The sequence below is a fragment of the Hyalella azteca genome, unplaced genomic scaffold, assembly GCF_000764305.2.
Source record: "Hyalella azteca isolate HAZT.00-mixed unplaced genomic scaffold, Hazt_2.0.2 contig15874, whole genome shotgun sequence".
NCBI lineage: Eukaryota > Metazoa > Arthropoda > Malacostraca > Amphipoda > Hyalellidae > Hyalella > Hyalella azteca.
Window position 1 is genome coordinate 1 of NW_025945708.1, and position 19,886 is coordinate 19,886.

The 19,886-nt window shown below is 39.8% G+C and overlaps 1 protein-coding gene across 1 annotated transcript; it reads left to right on the forward strand.

Moving 5' to 3' along the window:
• Nucleotides 1-4,181: 4,181 nt before the first annotated feature.
• Nucleotides 4,182-15,547, forward strand: LOC108668164 (prolyl 3-hydroxylase 1). The gene is made up of 14 exons (XM_018155329.2): nucleotides 4,182-4,835; nucleotides 5,953-6,022; nucleotides 6,291-6,446; nucleotides 7,119-7,262; nucleotides 7,816-7,996; nucleotides 8,457-8,582; nucleotides 8,695-8,831; nucleotides 9,138-9,236; nucleotides 12,138-12,441; nucleotides 12,750-12,892; nucleotides 13,213-13,308; nucleotides 13,876-14,026; nucleotides 14,562-14,713; nucleotides 14,989-15,547. Exons 1-14 carry the CDS (start codon nucleotides 4,351-4,353, stop codon nucleotides 15,238-15,240), a joined length of 2,496 nt encoding a protein of 831 aa, XP_018010818.1. The 5' UTR covers nucleotides 4,182-4,350; the 3' UTR covers nucleotides 15,241-15,547.
• The last annotated feature ends 4,339 nt before the right edge of the window (nucleotides 15,548-19,886 follow it).

Sequence of the window (19,886 nt, forward strand, 5' to 3'; positions counted from 1 at the left end):
TAACATAACGAAGCTATGTTGGCGCAGAAGAGTAGGCCTGATGTGGCCTGTTGCCGATTCTTGAACTTTTCGTGACTTGTTCACAGAAGATCTAAAATCGTGTCATTTGACCGGATCTTTTCAAGACTGTCGATAGTTCGAAATAGCCACTAGACTTCCACCGGTTTCGATATGGTGATAGGCATTTCGAGTCTGAACATATATTTTTCCATAGCTTTATCTAGTCTGTTGTTAAATGTTCTTGAGTTGGATTGTATGCGCTAAGAGATATCTTTTGTCGCACCTGGAGCATCTAAAGACGCCGTAAGACGAGATCCGTCCTCCATGAGGCAAGTGCGAAGAAAATTCTAAATTATTACATACTTTGAATGAATGGTTATAGTTCCGTGGGGAATAAGGCATACATGCATTGTTTTTGTTCCGTAAATTACTCCCCACATCAAGCGTCGTAAATCAAGACAGCCGCGAAGCTCTTACGAAGTTTTGATGAAGACGACCGCCTGTTTGTTGCTGATCTCCCTTCATGTCGCTAAAAACTCAACAGTCTACAACGCGAAAGTCAGCAGCTACCAACCACGAACAGCAGCAGCTACCAACCACGTGCACGACAAACTCCAACTCAACACCCAACGACGGTCAAGGTTTACTGTTTAGCAGGAGTCGGTGAAGATTCAATTAGGTATGAGTTTTCCAGTGCATAGAAATAAAACTTTCCTCTCAGCATATGAATTGAGAGAAAACTCAATTACCAGTGAAGTATTACTATCAGCGTGCCCTGTAATAGGATGAATATATTCAGGAACAGGGCGCTGACGCACTAAAATACAAGGTGAAAAAGCGTGCTGAAAACGGTGCAAAACTAGTGCCGACATACCCAAAAAAAAAAAAATGTGTGAAATAACGTTGCTGGTGATTCTATTACTATTATTATTACTTCTATTTTTTTACAGATATTTTTTTAGCTATTACTTTTGCTATTTCATTCTTTATGCATATATTTCTGCAATGTAGTGTGGTTACCATGTGGTATTTTTTTGCACTCGCATGAAAATTGACCGCTAACGGGTTGTTGCACCTCAAGGTTTTCCTCGAAACTGTTTTTGGTTTTGAAAATCCCAAGTTTTACCAGCAGAACTATATTGTAATTGGAATTTTGCGCAGTAGTATAATCTGATATCAAGGAAAGAATTGAAATCACGACAAAATTCTCACCATTCCACAAAAAAAATAAATGCATCTCTTGTCTGGAGCCTATGACAGTTACCGTTGGCATTGAATAAAAAGCTTTAGTTGCTCATCTGTTTTGCTGCTCGTGCACTGTCATCACGCGCAACACGAAATATTGAGTTACTTCCCAAAGATTTTGGACAATAATTAATATAATGAAAACGTCGCCCTAGTAGAAAAGTGTACATTCGAATAGACAATAAAATTAGATAATTAGATAATAAAATAATAAAATGCATTCAATTAGACAATAAAAAATGCATAACGAAAAACGAGACCTCAGTAGAGAGATGGTTTGATATGTTCTCTGTGCTGAGGTCTGGTAAAGCCATCTCAGCGACGGCGCTGAGGCGTCTGCTCCCGCCCCAGCGTTTTTTTTTTTTTTTTTTTTGCGGTGCCACTAGGAAAGAGTGGAAGAGAACAAGAGGTGGCAAATAGTGGCAAGAAAGAGTAGAGAGAAATGGAAAAGAGACCCGCCGTCTTAACGTGTACTCATATATTTTGAGTACATTAATGTACTTCTCATCGTATCGGCCATCGTTTTGTGTACGGCGCATTGATATTGTCAACTTATTGTGTGTATGTGAAATGTGGTCATCGTATTGTGTGTGGCTCTGTGATGAGGTCATCGTATTGTGTGGTGCTCTGTGGTGTGGTCATCGTATTGTGTGGTGCTCTGTGATGTGGTCATCGTATTGTGTGGTGCTCTGTGATGTGGTCATCGTATTGTGTGGTGCTCTGTGNATAAGAGACAGACTCTGTGATGTGGTCATCGTATTGTGTGGTGCTCTGTGATGTGGTCATCGTATTGTGTATGACTCTGTGATGTGGTCATCGTATTGTGTGGTGCTCTGTGATGTGGTCATCGTATTGTGTATCCATTTCTATTTCATGGCCTAGTACTAGAGAAGAACATTATACCACAGCGTGTTTTTAACAATCAGATTACTCTATTCCTTTTACCAATCAATGTTTAACATTAAAGATATGATTGGAAATATTCTGCAACTTGCCGTGCGAAACCAACTAACGAATTTTTTTTCTAATATTCTCTTCCCTTGGAATATGTGCGATAGGCAGAGAGGTAAATTTTCTGAACTTTATGACTAAATAAGATCAGACTTCAGAGATGTTATCTGTAACGATTGCCAAAGAATTTTCGGACCTGTTGATACTATTTAAGCGTAGCATTAAGTATGATCATCAAGTTTAGTTTCAATTATAGCTTGCGGTAAAAATTACCAAGGAAACGAATTTACAGGATATATAATACTGGAAAAAACCCGATATAATCTATTTTAAACGTAATAATTTTTAAAAAATTATTCAATTTCTATGTTTTCATGTTTTTTTGTACAAGATAGACCACACCTTAATATGTGGCACAGCAACAACGCTGCTCCTTCATCACGTTCGCGGGATGTGGGCGAAAATAATGTTCTATTGCATTAAACAATAAAATAATCTCTTTTTACAGGCATTGTGAGATTAGAGGTTCGCGGTTAAAAACAACAATAGCCTAAGAAAATTACTAACTTACGCAGAGTATCTATTCAAGATTAAACTCGGTACTTAGATTTAGATTTGACATAGATTTTTGACCACGAGAATCTGGCTGTATGTCTGTGTGTAGTTAGGGCAGCATGAACAGAGGAGTGCTTGTTTACAGTGGGGCCAGGAGGGCGGCAGCGTCTGGGGGTAATGCTAGCCTGAGTTACCCTGACTCGCCCTCTGTGACGCTTGTAGTATCGACTGCATTTGCTTCTTTCTTATCTTATCTCTCACATTCAAATTCAATTATGATCATATGTTGCATTTTGTTTGCTTGAACAGCTATCATACTGAGCGTTTGGCAGAAACACATTGAATATATTTCCTAACTGGAAATTATGTGATCTGTTAGAAGTGTTCTGACAAACACCTTACCCTATAGTTAGTTGACTTCAACTTACTGGCGTTTTAAAACTAATTGCTGTGTTCAGCAACCGATGTTGCAACAATTGACTGTGGCACTATCCTAATGGAGCTGAATTCGGCGACAATATCGAACTATTACTTTCATAATTCCAATTTCCTAGAATAAACTGATTAAGAATTAGAACGAAACTGCCGGCGTTTGTAAACCAACGACGATGACGGGAAGTCGTGGGAGGAGAATGGCACTTAGGGTATCATTTTCAGGCATATTACCCTAAGTCGTCGCCTCGGTTCTCACGGAATCCTTTGAGCAGACAAGCTTTGGGCCACTCTGACCGCCTCAGTTGCCCTACAGCGGTTGTAGTGAGGGGTCACGAAAATTCGTTTTTATGTTCTGTCTTTATCTTTCTGTACCTACTATCAATCACTTTAATATCTATAATCATTTATATTTCCCGTTTTTAGAGTACCATTTTCCGGTTAAGCTCGTAGATTGATTTCATCCTGCGCTCTTTGAACCGCTCTCGCTTGAAGTTTTGGATTTTTACTATCTTCGACATCATATATTAATAATATAATATGATATATCAGTCGCCTCTATCATCTATGTCTATTGTTACTGTAGCGTGTAGCCTAATTTGATCATGCAAGAGCCGTTTCGAGTATTAAGTCAAAACTGGTGATTAATTAGATCAATATTGTAAAAATAGTCTTTAACCCTCTACCGCCGTATGTCACTCTCTGAAACATAACTTTCAACGTAAATTATACGTAAACTATTGAGTGTAGCAACTTGCAACCTGAGGACGTTTGTACGCAACAGAGAATATTTCAGAGTTGTCGTACGTGGCGGCAACCATCAGTGCAAGTCATTTTGCGCTCACTAGAACCTATCCTTTTTAGGAAGTAGGCTTGTGACAATATTGCTCCGGTTACTCATGTCAGGCGATAGAGGGTTAAATGCTCTGGGAGTGGTACCGTATTCCATGTCAGTTTTTCTGCATAGCGAGTAGTCTTATTCCGTTCATTACTTGTGCAGCAGTGTTAGCGTGCGTTTCGAACCGTGATCTGACGTTATTTGTTCTTCCTGTGTGATCCCTCGAGAGTACGCTAAGTTATGAACACGATTAAGTTACAAGTGAAATACAAGTCTAACCACGCGTGCCTCTCACTTTTGTTAGGGAGTACGTAAAGCCAGGAAAAATCATGGGTATCACAATCGTCACTCGACTGACTCTGGTGATTGGCTTGATTTCTCTAGCTTCCCCTGAAATCATAAGAAACCTAACCCGCAAGGAGGTTGAAGCCCCGGTCGCCATTGAAGATGTGTTCGATAACCTAATAGTTGAAGAAGCACATGGCATGCCGGCTGTGATCGTGGATGTGAATGACATCCTACAAATCGCCGAAACCGCCGACGTGCCAACCATAAGTGAACGCGAGACGGACGCCAACCCGAGCATAATCGCGTCTGTCCTAAACGAAGGAGAATCTTACACGGATGAACCCCTCACCCTGAACACCTCTTCTATACTCGACGACAAGGCAAACGAGGAGGACCACAGTCGCACGTATGACAAGCTCTACCAGCAGGGCGTTGACCACTACCTCAGCAATGACTGGCATCAGTGTGTGGGGTACTTGGAGCTCGCCATCAAGGACTATACCTGGTACACCAACACGCTTAAGAGGTACGCATTACACTGGTGATCTTAACGTTCTCCATTTAAATGTCGCAACATATTTCGTCGCGAATAATTTTTTTAAGTGTTCAATTCTGATTAATTAATTATTGAAGTCGTAACTTGCGTTTTTGAATCGAAAAATGTCTTTTTTCCGGCTTCCACCTACTATAATTAATATATACCTGTCATGTCGCAAATTATATTTGTCCTGTCGTGTGCTTGGGCACTTGGCCCACTAATCCATTCTTTCCGGAGCTGGCTTATTAACTTTTCTTTGGGAAGCCACATAGTAGGAAATTAAGTGAGCTGCTGACAGTCTTTCTCTAACCATTAACTGCAGTAATCGATGAATTGATCCAATGAAAATTTTTAACGTATCATAATTTTATTTTGTGATCGACCAGATGTCATAAATTTGGAAATTGCGCTGTGAGAAAACAGGAACTGTCACCGGATGTAACTGTTAGCTATAGAGTTGGCGAGGGCGAAAGACCCAAAGTCAGGGATACTGATATCGTGATGCTAGAACACTTATGCTAGTACACTGATGCTAGCATCGTGATGGTAGTATCCTGATGCTGATATCGTGATGCTAGAACACTGATGCTAGCATCGTGATGGTAGTATCCTGATGCTAATATCGTGATGCTATCCAATTGTGACGATGCTGGTTGATTACCATTAGTTTTCGTTATTGTTCACATTGATGATTTTGATCTGCGATGACAGATTTTTTGTTGGTTTGACCGGCTGTTGAAACATTTTTTGTTGTTAGTATGTATTAAAGGCACTTTTTCCTTCATATTTTGACACTTCCTTCGTTGACGACTCAAACCTGACATTGATTGAATTATTATTATCATTCACATAACTTTGATGCATGTTTCAATTTCTTTTTAAATACCTGTTAAATTATTTTATTAGCCTCTTTTGCACGCGTCAAAGAATTATTAACTCTAAACAGTATGAACGATTTTTTCTGTATCGACACGTGTTTACAAATTTCCCTACATCTATTGATATTATTGCTGATGGCTGCTGACGTTATTGAGATTGAATCATCATTTATAATTTGTGTGAAGTTTTGCGTGAAAATAATGAACGTTTTTTTTCGACATTGCAGCTGCCGTCGCGATTGCCGTGCAGAGGCCCAGGGGGCGACGCCCCTGGCGCAACCCCGCAGCGTCGAACAGGTGCGCGATCCTGCCATTTCTCTAATAGTCAGAGGCTCTCTGACTATTAAACTTGGTTACCAAATTTAATAGACGACATTACAATTTTATGTTACCGAATTAAATATGATACAATAAACATGTTACACAATAACCGCTATGAAAATGAACGTCTCGAAAACTAATGTAAATATCATTAACGGTAAACTGTAATTTCCTTGTATACAAAACATGCCTAGGACTTTTCGGAATATTTCAGAAATTAATGAAAAAATATATTTTCACGCAGGAGTTCTACGAGACGACGATCAGGAACGCGCTGTGCCTCCTGAAATGTCGCCAGAAGCACTTCTTGTCCCGTCACCACCACGTTGCTCCTGCCAGCGTTGACAGGGAGTTTATATCACGCAAGCCTTACGACTACCTGCAGCTCTGCCTCTTTAAGGTGACTACCTGCAGCTCTGCCTCTTTAAGGTGACTACCTGCAGCTCTGTCTCTTTAAGGTGACTACCTGCAGCTCTGCCTCTTTAAGGTGACTACCTGCAGCTCTGCCTCTTTAAGGTGACTACCTGCAGCTCTGTCTCTTTAAGGTGACTACCTGCAGCTCTGTCTCTTTAAGGTGACTACCTGCAGCTCTGTCTCTTTAATTAACACGTTGAATGCGTTATCTCCATGTGTTGAGGTAATGTTTTTTCTCTGACCCGTGCCATTTTTATTATCAAGGTTTGGTGCCATTACGTAAGAAATTAGTTATCCTTACTTAGCAACGCAGTTCACTACTGTGCCGCAGTTATCTTAACTTGGCAACTCAGTTCACTACTGCACCGCAGTTATCCTTACTTAGCAACTCGGTTCATTACTGCACTGCAGTTATTCCTACTTAGCAACGCATTTGACTACTGCGCCGCAGTTAGCCTCACTTAGCAACGCAGTTCACTACTGCGCCGCAGTTAGCCTTACTTAGCAACGCAGTTCATTACTGCGCCGCAGTTATCCTAACTTGGCAACACACTTCACTACTGCGCCCCAGCTATCATTACTTAGCAACGCAGTTCACTACTGCGCCGCAGTTATCCTTACTTAGCAACACAGTTTATTTATGTGCCGTACTTTACAGTTGGGCAGGTTCCAGGATGCCGCCAACGCTGCAGTAACTGTGCTCGCGGCACAGCCCACGCACACCGTCATGTCCAACAACCTCAAGCAATATATTGAGCAGTACTCCGCCGACCAGGACGAGCTCGATAACCTCGAGCTTCAGGCAAGTAAATTTACACGGACACACCTTTAAGCAGCTATATAATCATTTTTACTAATTAATGGCAAATTCTTGATTAAATTAAAAGGAGTAACGGATCTGAATTATAAACTAGCTATATTTTTCGGTGATTGTGCACGGGGAAAGATCGGTCGATAGTATGAGAGGCTATTACCCGATGATAATTTTCGGACTAACTTATTCTTCAATGGAATGTAGCAAGGAGCGGGCGCTTGAAGTGGAAAAATTTTGAGTTAAGTGCGACAGCACGCGACTAGCAGGGCTGGATCAACTGTGGTGCGTGAAGGTATGTTCCGTTCGGCAAGTTTGCCGCTGATGCTCCCTAGCAATCTTTCAGTCCTACACAGTTTTTTTGCTTCCAGCCCATGTTAGTTAAGTGATGAAGTTTTTTGCCTAAACTGATGGGAAAAGTTGAGTTAGGTGTCAGGAGAATGCCGTGGCTATACGAGCTATAACTCATAATGAACACATCCCGTGTCAGGAGAATGCCGTGGCTATACGAGCTATAACTCATAATGAACACATCCCGTGTCAGGAGTATGCCGTGGAGTACGTGCGTGGAGACCAGGCTCACTCTGCAGAGGACTACGCGAGGGCGGTGGAGCACATGGAGGCGGCGCTGACGCTGTACTGGCGCGCCCTGGAGGACTGCCGTCTCATGTGCGAGGAGCCTTTCGACCAGGGCTGGTTCCCCGACTTTGTTTCTTCAGTTGCCAGTGAGACCACCAGTCGTGATTTATTTAATCCATATATAATTGTTCAAACTCTAAGAATTTAAAAACAAATAAAACCACAAGTAAGTACCCCATTGCATCAAATTCTTGGTGATGGCAATTAAAAAAATCAACCTAAATTCATACGATTTAAGCAGGCTATTGATTTATGTAATCAAACTTTATCCTGGTTGTGTACTATCTATGATATTTACGCAGATACATTAGTAATGACGCTTACTCTATTTAATATCCATATGCGCGATGTATTAGTGAACGCATACGATCTATCCATAGGTGCGTACCATGTATTTCTTTAAGGAAAGACGGAACATTCATCATCGGTATAATGTTAAAGCTGAATAAAAAATATTGCCGTCTACTGAAGTCATCCCCAGGTGAACAAGAAATGTAGACGCGATATGGATTTAATGTTATTCACCACAAAACTTACAATTTTCAGATCACTACACCTTCACCTTCCGCTGCAAGAGGAAGTGTGGCCTGCAGCTCTCCAACCTTTACGGCGAGGACATACAAGACTTCCTTCCCTCCATCCTCAACTACCTGCAGTACGGCTACCAGAAACGTTAGTACTCGAAGGCTGCAGTACCGCTACGGTTATTATTGAAAAAATATACATCGTCTGTGCTTATCCGCAATATTTGAGTTTATTATTATTTTATTGTTTTGTCACGCAGTTAATGAGATCCCGAAGGCGTGCGCTGCCGTGGAGAGCTACTTGGAACTGCTCCCTGCTGACGCCACGATGCTGCGTAACAAGCAGTACTACCTCGCTAACTATCAGAAGATAGACAAGTTCTTCGTCGTCAGGAAGGTTAGTAGGTTAGGTTACGCTAGAAAGGTTAGTTGGTTACGCAGTTTAGGTTAGACTAGAGGGTAAATATTTTCTTCATTTTAACCAAAATGAAGTAAACATTTTCTTCAGTCGTAACCAAACAGTGCCGCCAAATTTTTTGGGTTCGAACTTGACTTGTCCTGACTAATACGTAATATTTTTTATATGCATTCCATGCTCTACGAGGAACAGCACTTGGGGAAATTTTTGCTGTTGGTTCAGCTGGATGCCATCTCTCTTTTTTGAACACTAACTGACAGCTCAAAAGTTGCTTGTGATGTGCAGGAGGTAGCGGAGCATGCAGCCAGGGAGCGTTACGAGGAGCGCCTGCTAAACTTCATCGACACGGAGTTCGTCTTCTTGGAGGAAGACCCGTCCGTCATGGTGAGACTTCGTTTCTTAGACTCCATACTCTATTTCTATATAGGTATTCTATTCTATATTCTATTACCTAAACTCTTAACTCGACTCTCAAAATACCATACTTAATTTATTCTTACGAATCCATAATTCGATTCATAAAACTCTATATTTATTCTATTTCCTAAACTCTTTCCTCGACTCCTAAAATACCATACTGAATCTATTCATATAACTGCATATATTCGATTCCTAAAATTCTATATTTATTCTATTCCCTAAACTATTCAAATTAAATAAAATTGTCCCTAAATCCAATGCCGTGTGCATCTTGTTTGGAAGCGATTTCATGATATGTCGTAGATGGGATCCTATTGAAGCTCTAAGATAAGATTAAAATTTTGTGCATTCCGACAACTTCACAAGAATTAATCTGATAACTTAGGGTTCAAATTGAATGCTCACATGGACCAAGCTCTGCACTAACATAAAACATTGTTTGTATGTTTCGCGAGTTGAAAAGTTACTGGATGGGGAAGAAGGGAGGTGACGTGGAGGTGGCTCAGTGATTACTGAATATTTTCATTATTTTTTACTGCAAGTTTGATACATTAATTTCATTTCATGTGATATTGATTGAATGAGATTGGTTCACGCTACTTCCCGGCGGCAGGCCAGTTTTCCCCTGCCAAGTTTTATTCACAGTGAATGTGATAAATTTCAGTATGAAACAATGATTGAAATACTCAAGGATTGAATTAATAATAGTTTTCCTTTATCATTAATTGTGTTGATAAGATTATGTATTGTATTCACCTAGAGCATAATATGGTTCTGTTCTACTCACCTAGAGCGTAATCTGCTTAGTTCTTTGTCCTATATTGCAAGTTCAAATTCGGCAGACTTACGCAACTACGGGGCCGCGTGTAACTAGTCGACGTTTTTAATGCAGGAGAGGTGATAAGTAAGGAGAGGTTCCGTGTTACAAGCAGACTTAATGCCTTGCCGGTCCTTTGAATTGGAGCGTCATAAGCTTGCCAAACATAGAATAAAAAATTATTGAAATGTCTATAATAAATATTAGATATCTAAAAACTGAGCCCCTCCGCTGACCTTCCCTCCCCTCCCCCAGGATCCAGAGAGCGCAAAGACCGCGCGCTCAGCGTCTATCAAGAACACCCTCGCCTCCCTGCTGTCCTCGGTGTTCAGTGGCTCCCCTGGGGGCAAGGGGGAGCTCTGAAGATTAGAGTCTTAGCCACAGCATAAGTCTATGAGGCCAAACCTCAGGATTGCCAAGTCTTGGCCATCCCAACCTTGGAATGGAACACTTATGAGAAACTGGGATTGTTAGGCGAGCATTAGGACGGGGACGTAATTGGACTACACGGCAGTGCCACGCAACACAAGCACACGCTCTGCACGGCAGTGCCAACATTTCATAACAAATTCGCTAAATATTATATATTATTCATGGTACTGAGTGTGTTTTCGAGCACGAAACTTTCAAAATCGATGCAAAACAAGAATATATATTTAGATCCGATATATGATTGTGCTTTTTCGTGTTTAACGAAAACTTGGCCCACTAGTAGTCCTCACTTGCCTGTTCTGAGGGACACACATTTACGAGTGTGGAGAACTCCTAACACCGAAGACTTCAATTAACTATTTTCTCCATTTTTAAATGTTTGGGAGTTGCATTTTAATTGGAACCATTATTTTTCGTTCATTAATATATTTTTTCAGATCATTATGCCGATATCGTTTGATCTCAAAACCGGTTTTCCCATTAGCAATAATAATACTATAATAATAAGATAATTACATAATATATATGTAATTATCTTATTATTACATATATATTATGTAATATATACATAATATATTATTATATATAATAATAAGATAATTGCATACCTGATATTCACAGCTTTTACTGTGCCTCAAATTTTAAATTTTCATCGCGACAAGATGCTGTGTAATCGCACAAAAATGCCAGTCTAAACATTGATAGGCAATTTACACTCTAATGTGTCAAATCATTCGTGGTATTGACGTAAATGACAGAATCGAGCGTGACTTATAAAGAGTTTGCTTCACGTTCATCACGCATACAACACTCCGGTGCCGCATGCGTTACAACGGATCTTTCGCTCGAATGTTTTCTCTTTTACTCAACGAAGAATGACTTATTTTATCTGTGTGTCAAGTAGTTAATGCAAGATGAAATGTTCGTACGAAAAAATTGAAAATGTTGTTTTTGTTTCTTATTAAGCCGTCGAAAACTAATGTTCCAAAGCTCTCGGTATCGAAAATGTTTAAATGGCGTCGAGTAAATAGCAACAATTCAGTAAGAAATTGAGCCCAACGTTAAGGGCTCCATTCACACCACATCTGTTCATTTTATGATTATGTTTACGTAAATATTAAGTACAACAGCAAGGCCAGTCCAACACACTTCTTCCAGCCAGTCAAGATTTGTCTTCTCATAAAACATGTCACGTCGCTGCTGTGCTCGCGTTATATTATTAAGGGAATAAACTGTCCCCCGTTGTGAAATGTTTCGTTTTCCTGAAATTCTACCAGTTGTGTCAAGAGAATGGTCTTGACAGCCAGCTGTTCAATAATTAGAAAGAAAAAGCTATTTGATGATTGGACTTGAACTCATTCCATCAAATGCGTAATGATGAAAATTGTTTTAGCTAATGATAATTAGTTTAAAAAATGCCTATACCGTTAATTATTTATTGCTGATAAATTAATTTTTTGTAGTTTTAATTTGTCAAATATCTCGCTTGCTCTCCTCTTTATTTTTCTAGGTAAGAAAGGTAAGTATCTTCATGCGAACGTCTGAAGCATCTCTCTTTTAATCACTAATCAGGCCAGACCTGAAAACTTGTAATTTATTTGTTTATACCGCATCAGATGAAAGAGCTGGCAATTGAAGACGAGGGAGACGAAGATGGCGCTTTTGCTGTGCGAGATTCGTCAGTCCCAGTTCATGAAGATCCGCAGGTTGAAGAACCCAAAACCATCGCCACACAAGAACCTGTCGGAAACGGTGCAGAGACTGACGCCACGGCCACGACATCGTTTGTGGCCGCTGATAAGTTCTCAGTTAAGGAGAGTTCTGGGGCTGCGGTAGTTGATATACATGACGAAGCTAGACGAAGTCCTTCTTTAGTTACTTCGAGTCTTCGCAGCCGAGGCGACGCCGGTGACATTGAAGGTGAATTGGGAGTTAAAGGACGAATATTTGAATTACACTGTGAGAAGGCAGCCTCATTTTTAATAAGTAATTTTTTATAGATTAAGTGACACAAATTCCCTTCTCCAACTCAAACTCCAAAAATTATATAAATTGTTATTTAATTATTTTCAAAACTTAATTTTAGCGCTGAAACAGCCCCTATAAACAGTGAGCATACATGAATCAATTGACAACAGAGGAGCTTACTTGAAAGAAACAATTATTAACTTTAAATTAACAGACTCAATTATAACCCGAAGTGATAAGTTCAATCTTGTCTCCGCCAGCCTCTGAGGGTAGAATGTTGAGGGACAAGCAACCAACCGCCGCAGTGACGCTGGGGCCCGCGGCGCTGAACGGCTCCCGTCGCTACGTCGTCGACGGCCTCATCTCAGACATCAAGTGCAAAATCCTGAGCGCTCTTGTGCATGTCAGTAACTAGCTCGCTTATGTTCTTCCTTCATTACTAGTTTTTAATATTATTTTCTGTAATAATTGCCCCATTTATTCATACTTTATTCCAAGCACATCATTTTACTTCAGCTGCTGAATTTACTATACGCTCTGAGTGACTTGCTATCTTCAAGCTATGTATTACTTTCAAACTGTGCCAGTCGAAGACGATCATTATGCAGTCGTAAGAAGTATTCTGGATAAGTGTATGTATTATTTTCAAACTGCGCACGCCGACGACGATCATTAAGCTATCATAAGAATTAATGCGGTTTAGTACGGCTACGTTATGCGCAGGTTGCTGGGGAGCGCGGGGACGGCTACCACCGCAACGTCAACCCACACACTGAGGCCGAGGAATTCTTTGGCCTCACGCTCAGTCGTACAGGCCTGGTGAGGCTACCCATGAGGCTACCGCCCATGCGGGCTGCGGCTATTTTTCCTTGAAAATTGTAATTTCTAACTTTGGCTTGTGCTTCTTCTTCAAAATTAACTTATTTTGAGCACGCTAAATATTACTAGATGGTTGAATAATAATTTAATGTAAATTTTAAACTAAATGTACGGGATTGCGTTCATCTAGATGCTGTATAATAATCTAATGTAATGAATTCAGACCTGATTATGTCGTGTTGGCAAGTCGATTCCTCATCACGACATCACCCGCACTCCTCGCTGATTTCGACCAGAATGTTCGCACTATTTGCAAGTTTTGAACCACCAAGTCACTGCTCAAATCTCTGTAATCTTCGTCACTCGGCTTTCGCGACCCAGAATTCGTCCAGGAAGTTTCTTTCAATTCAAAACAGTCGTGTGGTCACTGATACACCCTTTTTCCGGGCCAAACCATGTCTAGTTGACCCACAGAAGGACAAAATATGTACCGCTCTTTATGCTAAGTATCACATTTATTTCAGTGCAAAAAACTGTCCTATTTTGACGCGGTTGGTAACTACGCAGATGGTGCACGCCGGTCTGCTCGAGGCTGACATGTTGCGACTGGTGTTGCGCGTCACAAGCGTCGCTAAGCAAAACATCGAGCAACACTTTGAACTGCAACGTCCACTCTACTTCTCCTTCACTCACCTCGTCTGTAGGACTGCAAAACCGGGTCCGTACTTACAACACATCAATGGAGTTCCTGGTACTTCACTTGAGCTCCAGAATTTTCTCCGTTAAAAGATTGCTCGATAATATATGAAATGCTGTATTGTAGTTGATACGGTGATCATGTTGGAGTGTTTCCTTTAATTCGTTTAGCTTACTAGTAAGTAAGCTTACTAGTAAGTAAGCTACGCACATAACTACATTCGTGTCTGTACTGTAACTATTAATGTGTTCAAATTTGATCACTTGATTATATTTGTGTAATAATGACAAAAATAAAGATTCGAGATTTGACAGAATATTTTTCGCGGAAATTCTGTCAGAATAGAGCTAATTTTCTGTTGCTTTGCAGTGCCGATTTTTATTTTCTTCTTCTTTATTGGGGAGCGTTTGAGCACTGCGCAGCGCATTACATTAAAACTGTTCTCTTCGTGAACTAAGTGTGAAAAAATTATCAAAATATGGTGTCAATTGAATGCTTTTCACCGAGTGATTTATTCTGAGAACTTTTTATTTTTCTATTAATGGTGTTTAAGTAGAATATTACGACACCCGCCCGCCCGGAGACCTCAGCCACGTGGTGCACGTAGACAACTGCATCCTGTACGGCCCAGGCGAATGCCTGCAGCGCCCTCCTGCCTACACCTTCCGCGACTACAGCGCCATCTTGTACCTCAACGACGACTTCGAGGTCTGGCCTCATCATTTGATGGTTCCTACTTCCGATTTATTATTTTTTTTACAATGTTAAACTTAGTTTTTGATTGGAAATCGCGCAATGCACCGGCTACAAAATACTTAAAACAAGGCTACTCGTACTGAACTAATGAATTCTTACGAAAACATTTATTATGAATTCGATCATGTTGTACCTAATGCCTGGCTGATGAAATTCAATATGTAGCTCATGCAAGAATATGCCATTGTTAAACATTCAATCTTATTACTTTAATCACTTTTTGACAGGGCGGAGAATTCGTCTTTACAGACGACCCACAGGCAAAGGCTGTCCAAAGTTCAGTAACACCCAAATGCGGACGCATGGTTGCGTTTTCCGCTGGTCCGGAAAACCCTCACGGCGTGAAGGCAGTTCGACGAGGTAGTCGCTGCGCGCTTGCGCTGTGGTTTACGCACGACGCTAAGCATCGCGACAAGGATAGAATTTTAGCCGAGACTCTGCTCAATAAGATAAAATTGGGAGAAATTAAGGTCAAGTAGAGTTGGCACACGTGAATCCGCTTATGAATATGATTTACTTGTCAATTGTACGTTCCATTAAGTAAATTGATGGTAGGTGTTCCCTTGAGTTTGACGTATTTATCATAAGCTCCTATTTGTGCCGTACACCAACATTTCATTTCAATTAAATTTTCAATATTTTGTAGGCATCAGTCGCTATGACGACGATGATATGATGTATCATGTAGGTAGAATCACGCATGCGGGAATTCGTATCTCTTTTTGGAGCAGTTTATAATGTCTCGGACAAATTTACGGCCAGTCGTTCAAATCTGTACAGTAGTTCGGAATAAATGTTATGTTCACTGCGAATTTCGGCACGTATCGCCATATAAATCACGAATTAAAGTGAAATTCCAAAAATTTTAACGAGCTAAACATCTCCGTTAGTTTCTAATGAACACGTGGACTAAGTTTCGTCGAGCTACGTTCATTAGTTTGGGAGTTATTATTTGCTCACTGAATTGGGAGATTTGCCGCGAGACCCGCCGCAAGTGCGGCCGTAAATTTGTCCGAGACGTTAGTTTATGAGTATTTTACTGAAAGGTTTCACTGCTTCAATGGTCCACAGCGTTTTACGATTTTCTCCATTTACAATCTGCGACGTTTTACAGCGTTCTACTACTTCATCCAGCCACAGCCTTTTAACAGTTCAACAGACCACTGTGAACACGATTTATTAACGAACTCATTTTTCCACCACAATAAGGCATGTATATAGGTAGATTTCTGATCCTAAAACCGGCGATCTAGATGCCTATTAAAATTAAGCAAATGGAGAAAATTACCCAGTAACATCTTGAAATAACCATGTTCTTGCTTCAACTTTCATATATATGGATCGCCAATATATGCACCAAAATGTAGGATACCTTGCAAAATTGACGTCGACAGCAGTGCCTGCTAATAATAAATAATAATAAATAAATAATAATTAAATATAATAATTAATAATTATTTAATGATTTATAAGAATCGAAAACCAAAAATTTATACAATGTCTAGACGCCATTCTATTGAAAACCGAGAGTTTAGAAAAATTATATCGAATTTCTTGCATAACAAGAAGTTTCCTACTCGGAACTACCATTTTACTTTATGATTTATGATTAAACAGAAGTGATTCAATTATATATAGTGGTAACAAAGGTTGTTTTCAAAATGGAAATATGTGAGCGCTTTGTTGAATGGAAGCGATGGAGGAATAGGAAAGATCCGTGCAAGCTCTGATGGCAAATCATAATTTGTTTTATTGGAAAAATGCAATGCAAAATTTCGCTTATTGGCGGGATAATGCTGGCCAGGCTAATGATGCAAACAACATGTCACATCAGATCGAGACGCTATGAACTCATGAAGTCGCAAAAAAAAATTGATCGTATCCTTTTTCCTGATAACTTTATTTACCGAACCTAATTATATTAACCGGTTTGCTAAAGCTATCAATACATTGTAACGTTAATCTCAATTTGTTCATAAACGTAAGGCAGTCAAGATGACTGCCATATCCCGAGTTTGAAGTTAAATTGAAGACTCTTACTTTTTCCGCCTTAAGTGCGATGCATTACATTCGCATTTTATTTTATATAATGGAGATTGTGTGCGCTCTGTTTTATGTATAACGAGTATCATATACTCGAATTATAGAGTTGAAAACTTATATTTTTCTCGGCAAGGACTGGACACAATGGGACAATACTTTAGCAGCATCCAGTGGGTTTACTAGAAATAGGTCTCGTACGTATGACCAATTTAAAGTGTTGTTATAGTAATCCAGTCAGTAAAAATAGATTTATTTTGCTTTCTATGGATTACTGTAGTAGGTACATTTTGTAGATAATCTCAACTAATCTGCATACCAACAGTTCATTCAATGTTCGCACGTAATGTATATTTATAAAAATTACAATTTTTATTATCAATCATATCTAGGATCCTAAAGCGTTGTAAATGAAAACGATTTAAAATAAGCTTAACGGATCAATAAATGAAATAAAAAGCTTCAATTCTACCTTTCTAAACATTCAAGAGTGTAATTTGTGATGCATTGGAATCCAAATAGTGTGCGAACGCGCTCAGGAAGAGCTGTCATGCATCGCATAGAAAGAGATTGCGCTTTTGTTTTATACACATCATTTACTTGGAGTTAGATTGCCGCATTATAAATTATTTCCAAATTTTGTCTTCTCGAACGCGGAGCTTCGTTGCAGGTAAGATTTTAACAACAACTATTTTGTAGTTGAAAAGCTTGCAAATAATTTGTTGTTTAAATGAATCTTTCTTTGATCTCTATCTATGTAAGGCATATGATACGATGTAATGAGAAACATAAATATTGAATGATCTTAATGAAACAAAAAAAAACAAGAATAGTTATTTCCTGACTAAAGAAACGTCATGGTCTTAGGATACATGTCTAGCGCTTGCCGCTTGGCTTTGGCGCATGTCGCTGACGCGCGAGCCCATTCCGCCACATCGGAAGAGTGAACTCTGCCGACGCATCTGCGGCAGAGTTCACTCGCTCGGCTCCCACAGTGGCTGTGAAGTCATTCGCGTTGGAGCCTAGGACTTAGGAGGTGATTAAAGGAGCGACTGGGGACTGTCACCATTAATCAGGCAGGGAATAAATCTGTATTTGGATTTTGGAGTCGTGACCAAACTTATCTGCCATTTTCAGAGCTGCAAGAGATTCCCAGTACGCAGTGACTAGGTACGCACCCGGCACCACTGACCACCCCAGACCGGCCACTCTAAATGCTTCATAATTAATGATAATACCATAAGACCTTATCTTTACTCTTTAGAAACCCACTACGCACTAGAATATGTTGAAAATTGAAACATCAGAAGGCTAAAAACTGTATTTGATACTTGTACAGACTACAGGCCTACAGTACAGGGTTCACCATTTCAACTTTTGAGAAAAATTTATTAAACTGATTTATCACTTGATCATATAATAAAATGGAATTTTCTCAGACTACTTGGAAGTGGCAAGGTGTATATTACCTACTCTTAAGTTGCGGCCACAATACTAGCAGCAAATGCACTAAATTTGCCATAGCCTGGCCCACTGTGACTGTGCAGTCGCTGTGCAGAGAGTGGATGAATATTGCAAGATCTTTGGCGACGCTTCAGTAGCCAAATTTTTGCCTTCAGAAGATCTTGCCGACACATTTAGATTGAAATTCTTGCATTTAATATATTTCTCAGTCTTCAGCCAACTATTTAGAAAAAAAGTAAGGAATGTTTCAATTCAAGTTTAATTTAGCTAGTAAGAAAATGGCATCATTTATAAGAAAAAAAGTGGTCTAAGTTACCCCATTTTACGGTACATGTTCAGTTGACACTTGCTGTACAATCGGACTGTTTATCACTGTGGAATTCTAGAGGGATAATAAATTAACTAGTACACATAGCATATTGGAAAGCAGGACCTGAAAGCTTGGAAAGGCCAGGAACTTTACACTTTCAGCCCATTATTTACATATCCTATCCCTTTACAGAATTCCAGCTGTGATTGGTTGATAGGATTGTGATTTTAGCCCCTTTCAGCTTCAATAGCATAATTTATGCCTTCAGAAGATGTTGCTGACACATTTAGATTGAAATTCTTTCATTTAATACATTTGTCAATCTTTGGCCAACTATTTAAAAAAAGTAAGGTTTCCGGTATGTTGGATTGATCAGTATGCAGTGAAGCTTGTCTGGAAATCAGTTGCGATGAGTTCCCATCAAAAAAATGTAAACATCAAGTTTATGATTACGTAGTTGCAGTCACCAGGTCACCTTAGAGTGATCAGGCTGCATTATCACATGTTCAGTTGACACTTGCTGCACAATCAGACTGTTTTTAGGGTAAAATTAGTTATTTGGGGTAACACGTGCATGCAACCTTGTACCTAAATAAGTTTGTGGCTTGTAAATAGTTTTTCATTACTCAGCGTAAATGGCTTTTCATTAAAATTTACCTGGCGACGCATCTTAAAATTACCCGGCAATGCTTAGGGCTTAAAAACCTATATATTGGCCACACTCAGGAAGATGTATATAAACGGGGAAATTTCTCGCGTAAATCAATCTAATTAAATTTTTTTCGCGCAGATGTTCATGCAAATCACGGTCATCGATTCCGCGCCGCGCAGCACTCGGCTCGGGCCACGGAGCCGTCCAACACAGTTCTGATTTAGACACAGTTTTCATCTGAATGGAATGGCAACATTGTCTGTAGATGATTTCAAGTAACGCTGAACCAGCATTGCCAGATGGTATATTTCTATACCAGATTTCACAAATCTGGTATTTTCAAAAGGTGTCTGGTATCATGGTATGAATATTTTAGATCTGGTATATATAGTCAAATGGGGTAAGACAGGATCGCAGCCTTCATGGGGTAAGAAAGGACCAGCCCATATCATGCATTCTAATTGCACTGAATTTAATTTGATAGAAGAATATGTAAGTGCAGTTGTTGCCTGTCATTTCAGTGCTTGTTTCAACCCTCTTCTGCAAATAATAAATTTCTGGCTAATTTTTAAAGAAAACTTATGTAAAGAAGGGTCACAAAATAGTTAACCCTGTTTGGGAAATAAGCTCTGTCTAATGACAAAAATTTTTTTGGCCAA

What these genes read in the sequence shown, in the direction of transcription:
- LOC108668164 (XM_018155329.2), top strand. Translation starts at nt 4,351, where the DNA reads ATGGGTATCACAATCGTCACTCGACTGACTCTGGTGATTGGCTTGATT. An exon ending in TACACCAACACGCTTAAGAG is followed by an intron (nt 4,836 to 5,952) that starts GTACGCATTACA and finishes TCGACATTGCAG; the next exon opens with CTGCCGTCGCGATTGCCGTG. An exon ending in TGCAGCTCTGCCTCTTTAAG is followed by an intron (nt 6,447 to 7,118) that starts GTGACTACCTGC and finishes CGTACTTTACAG; the next exon opens with TTGGGCAGGTTCCAGGATGC.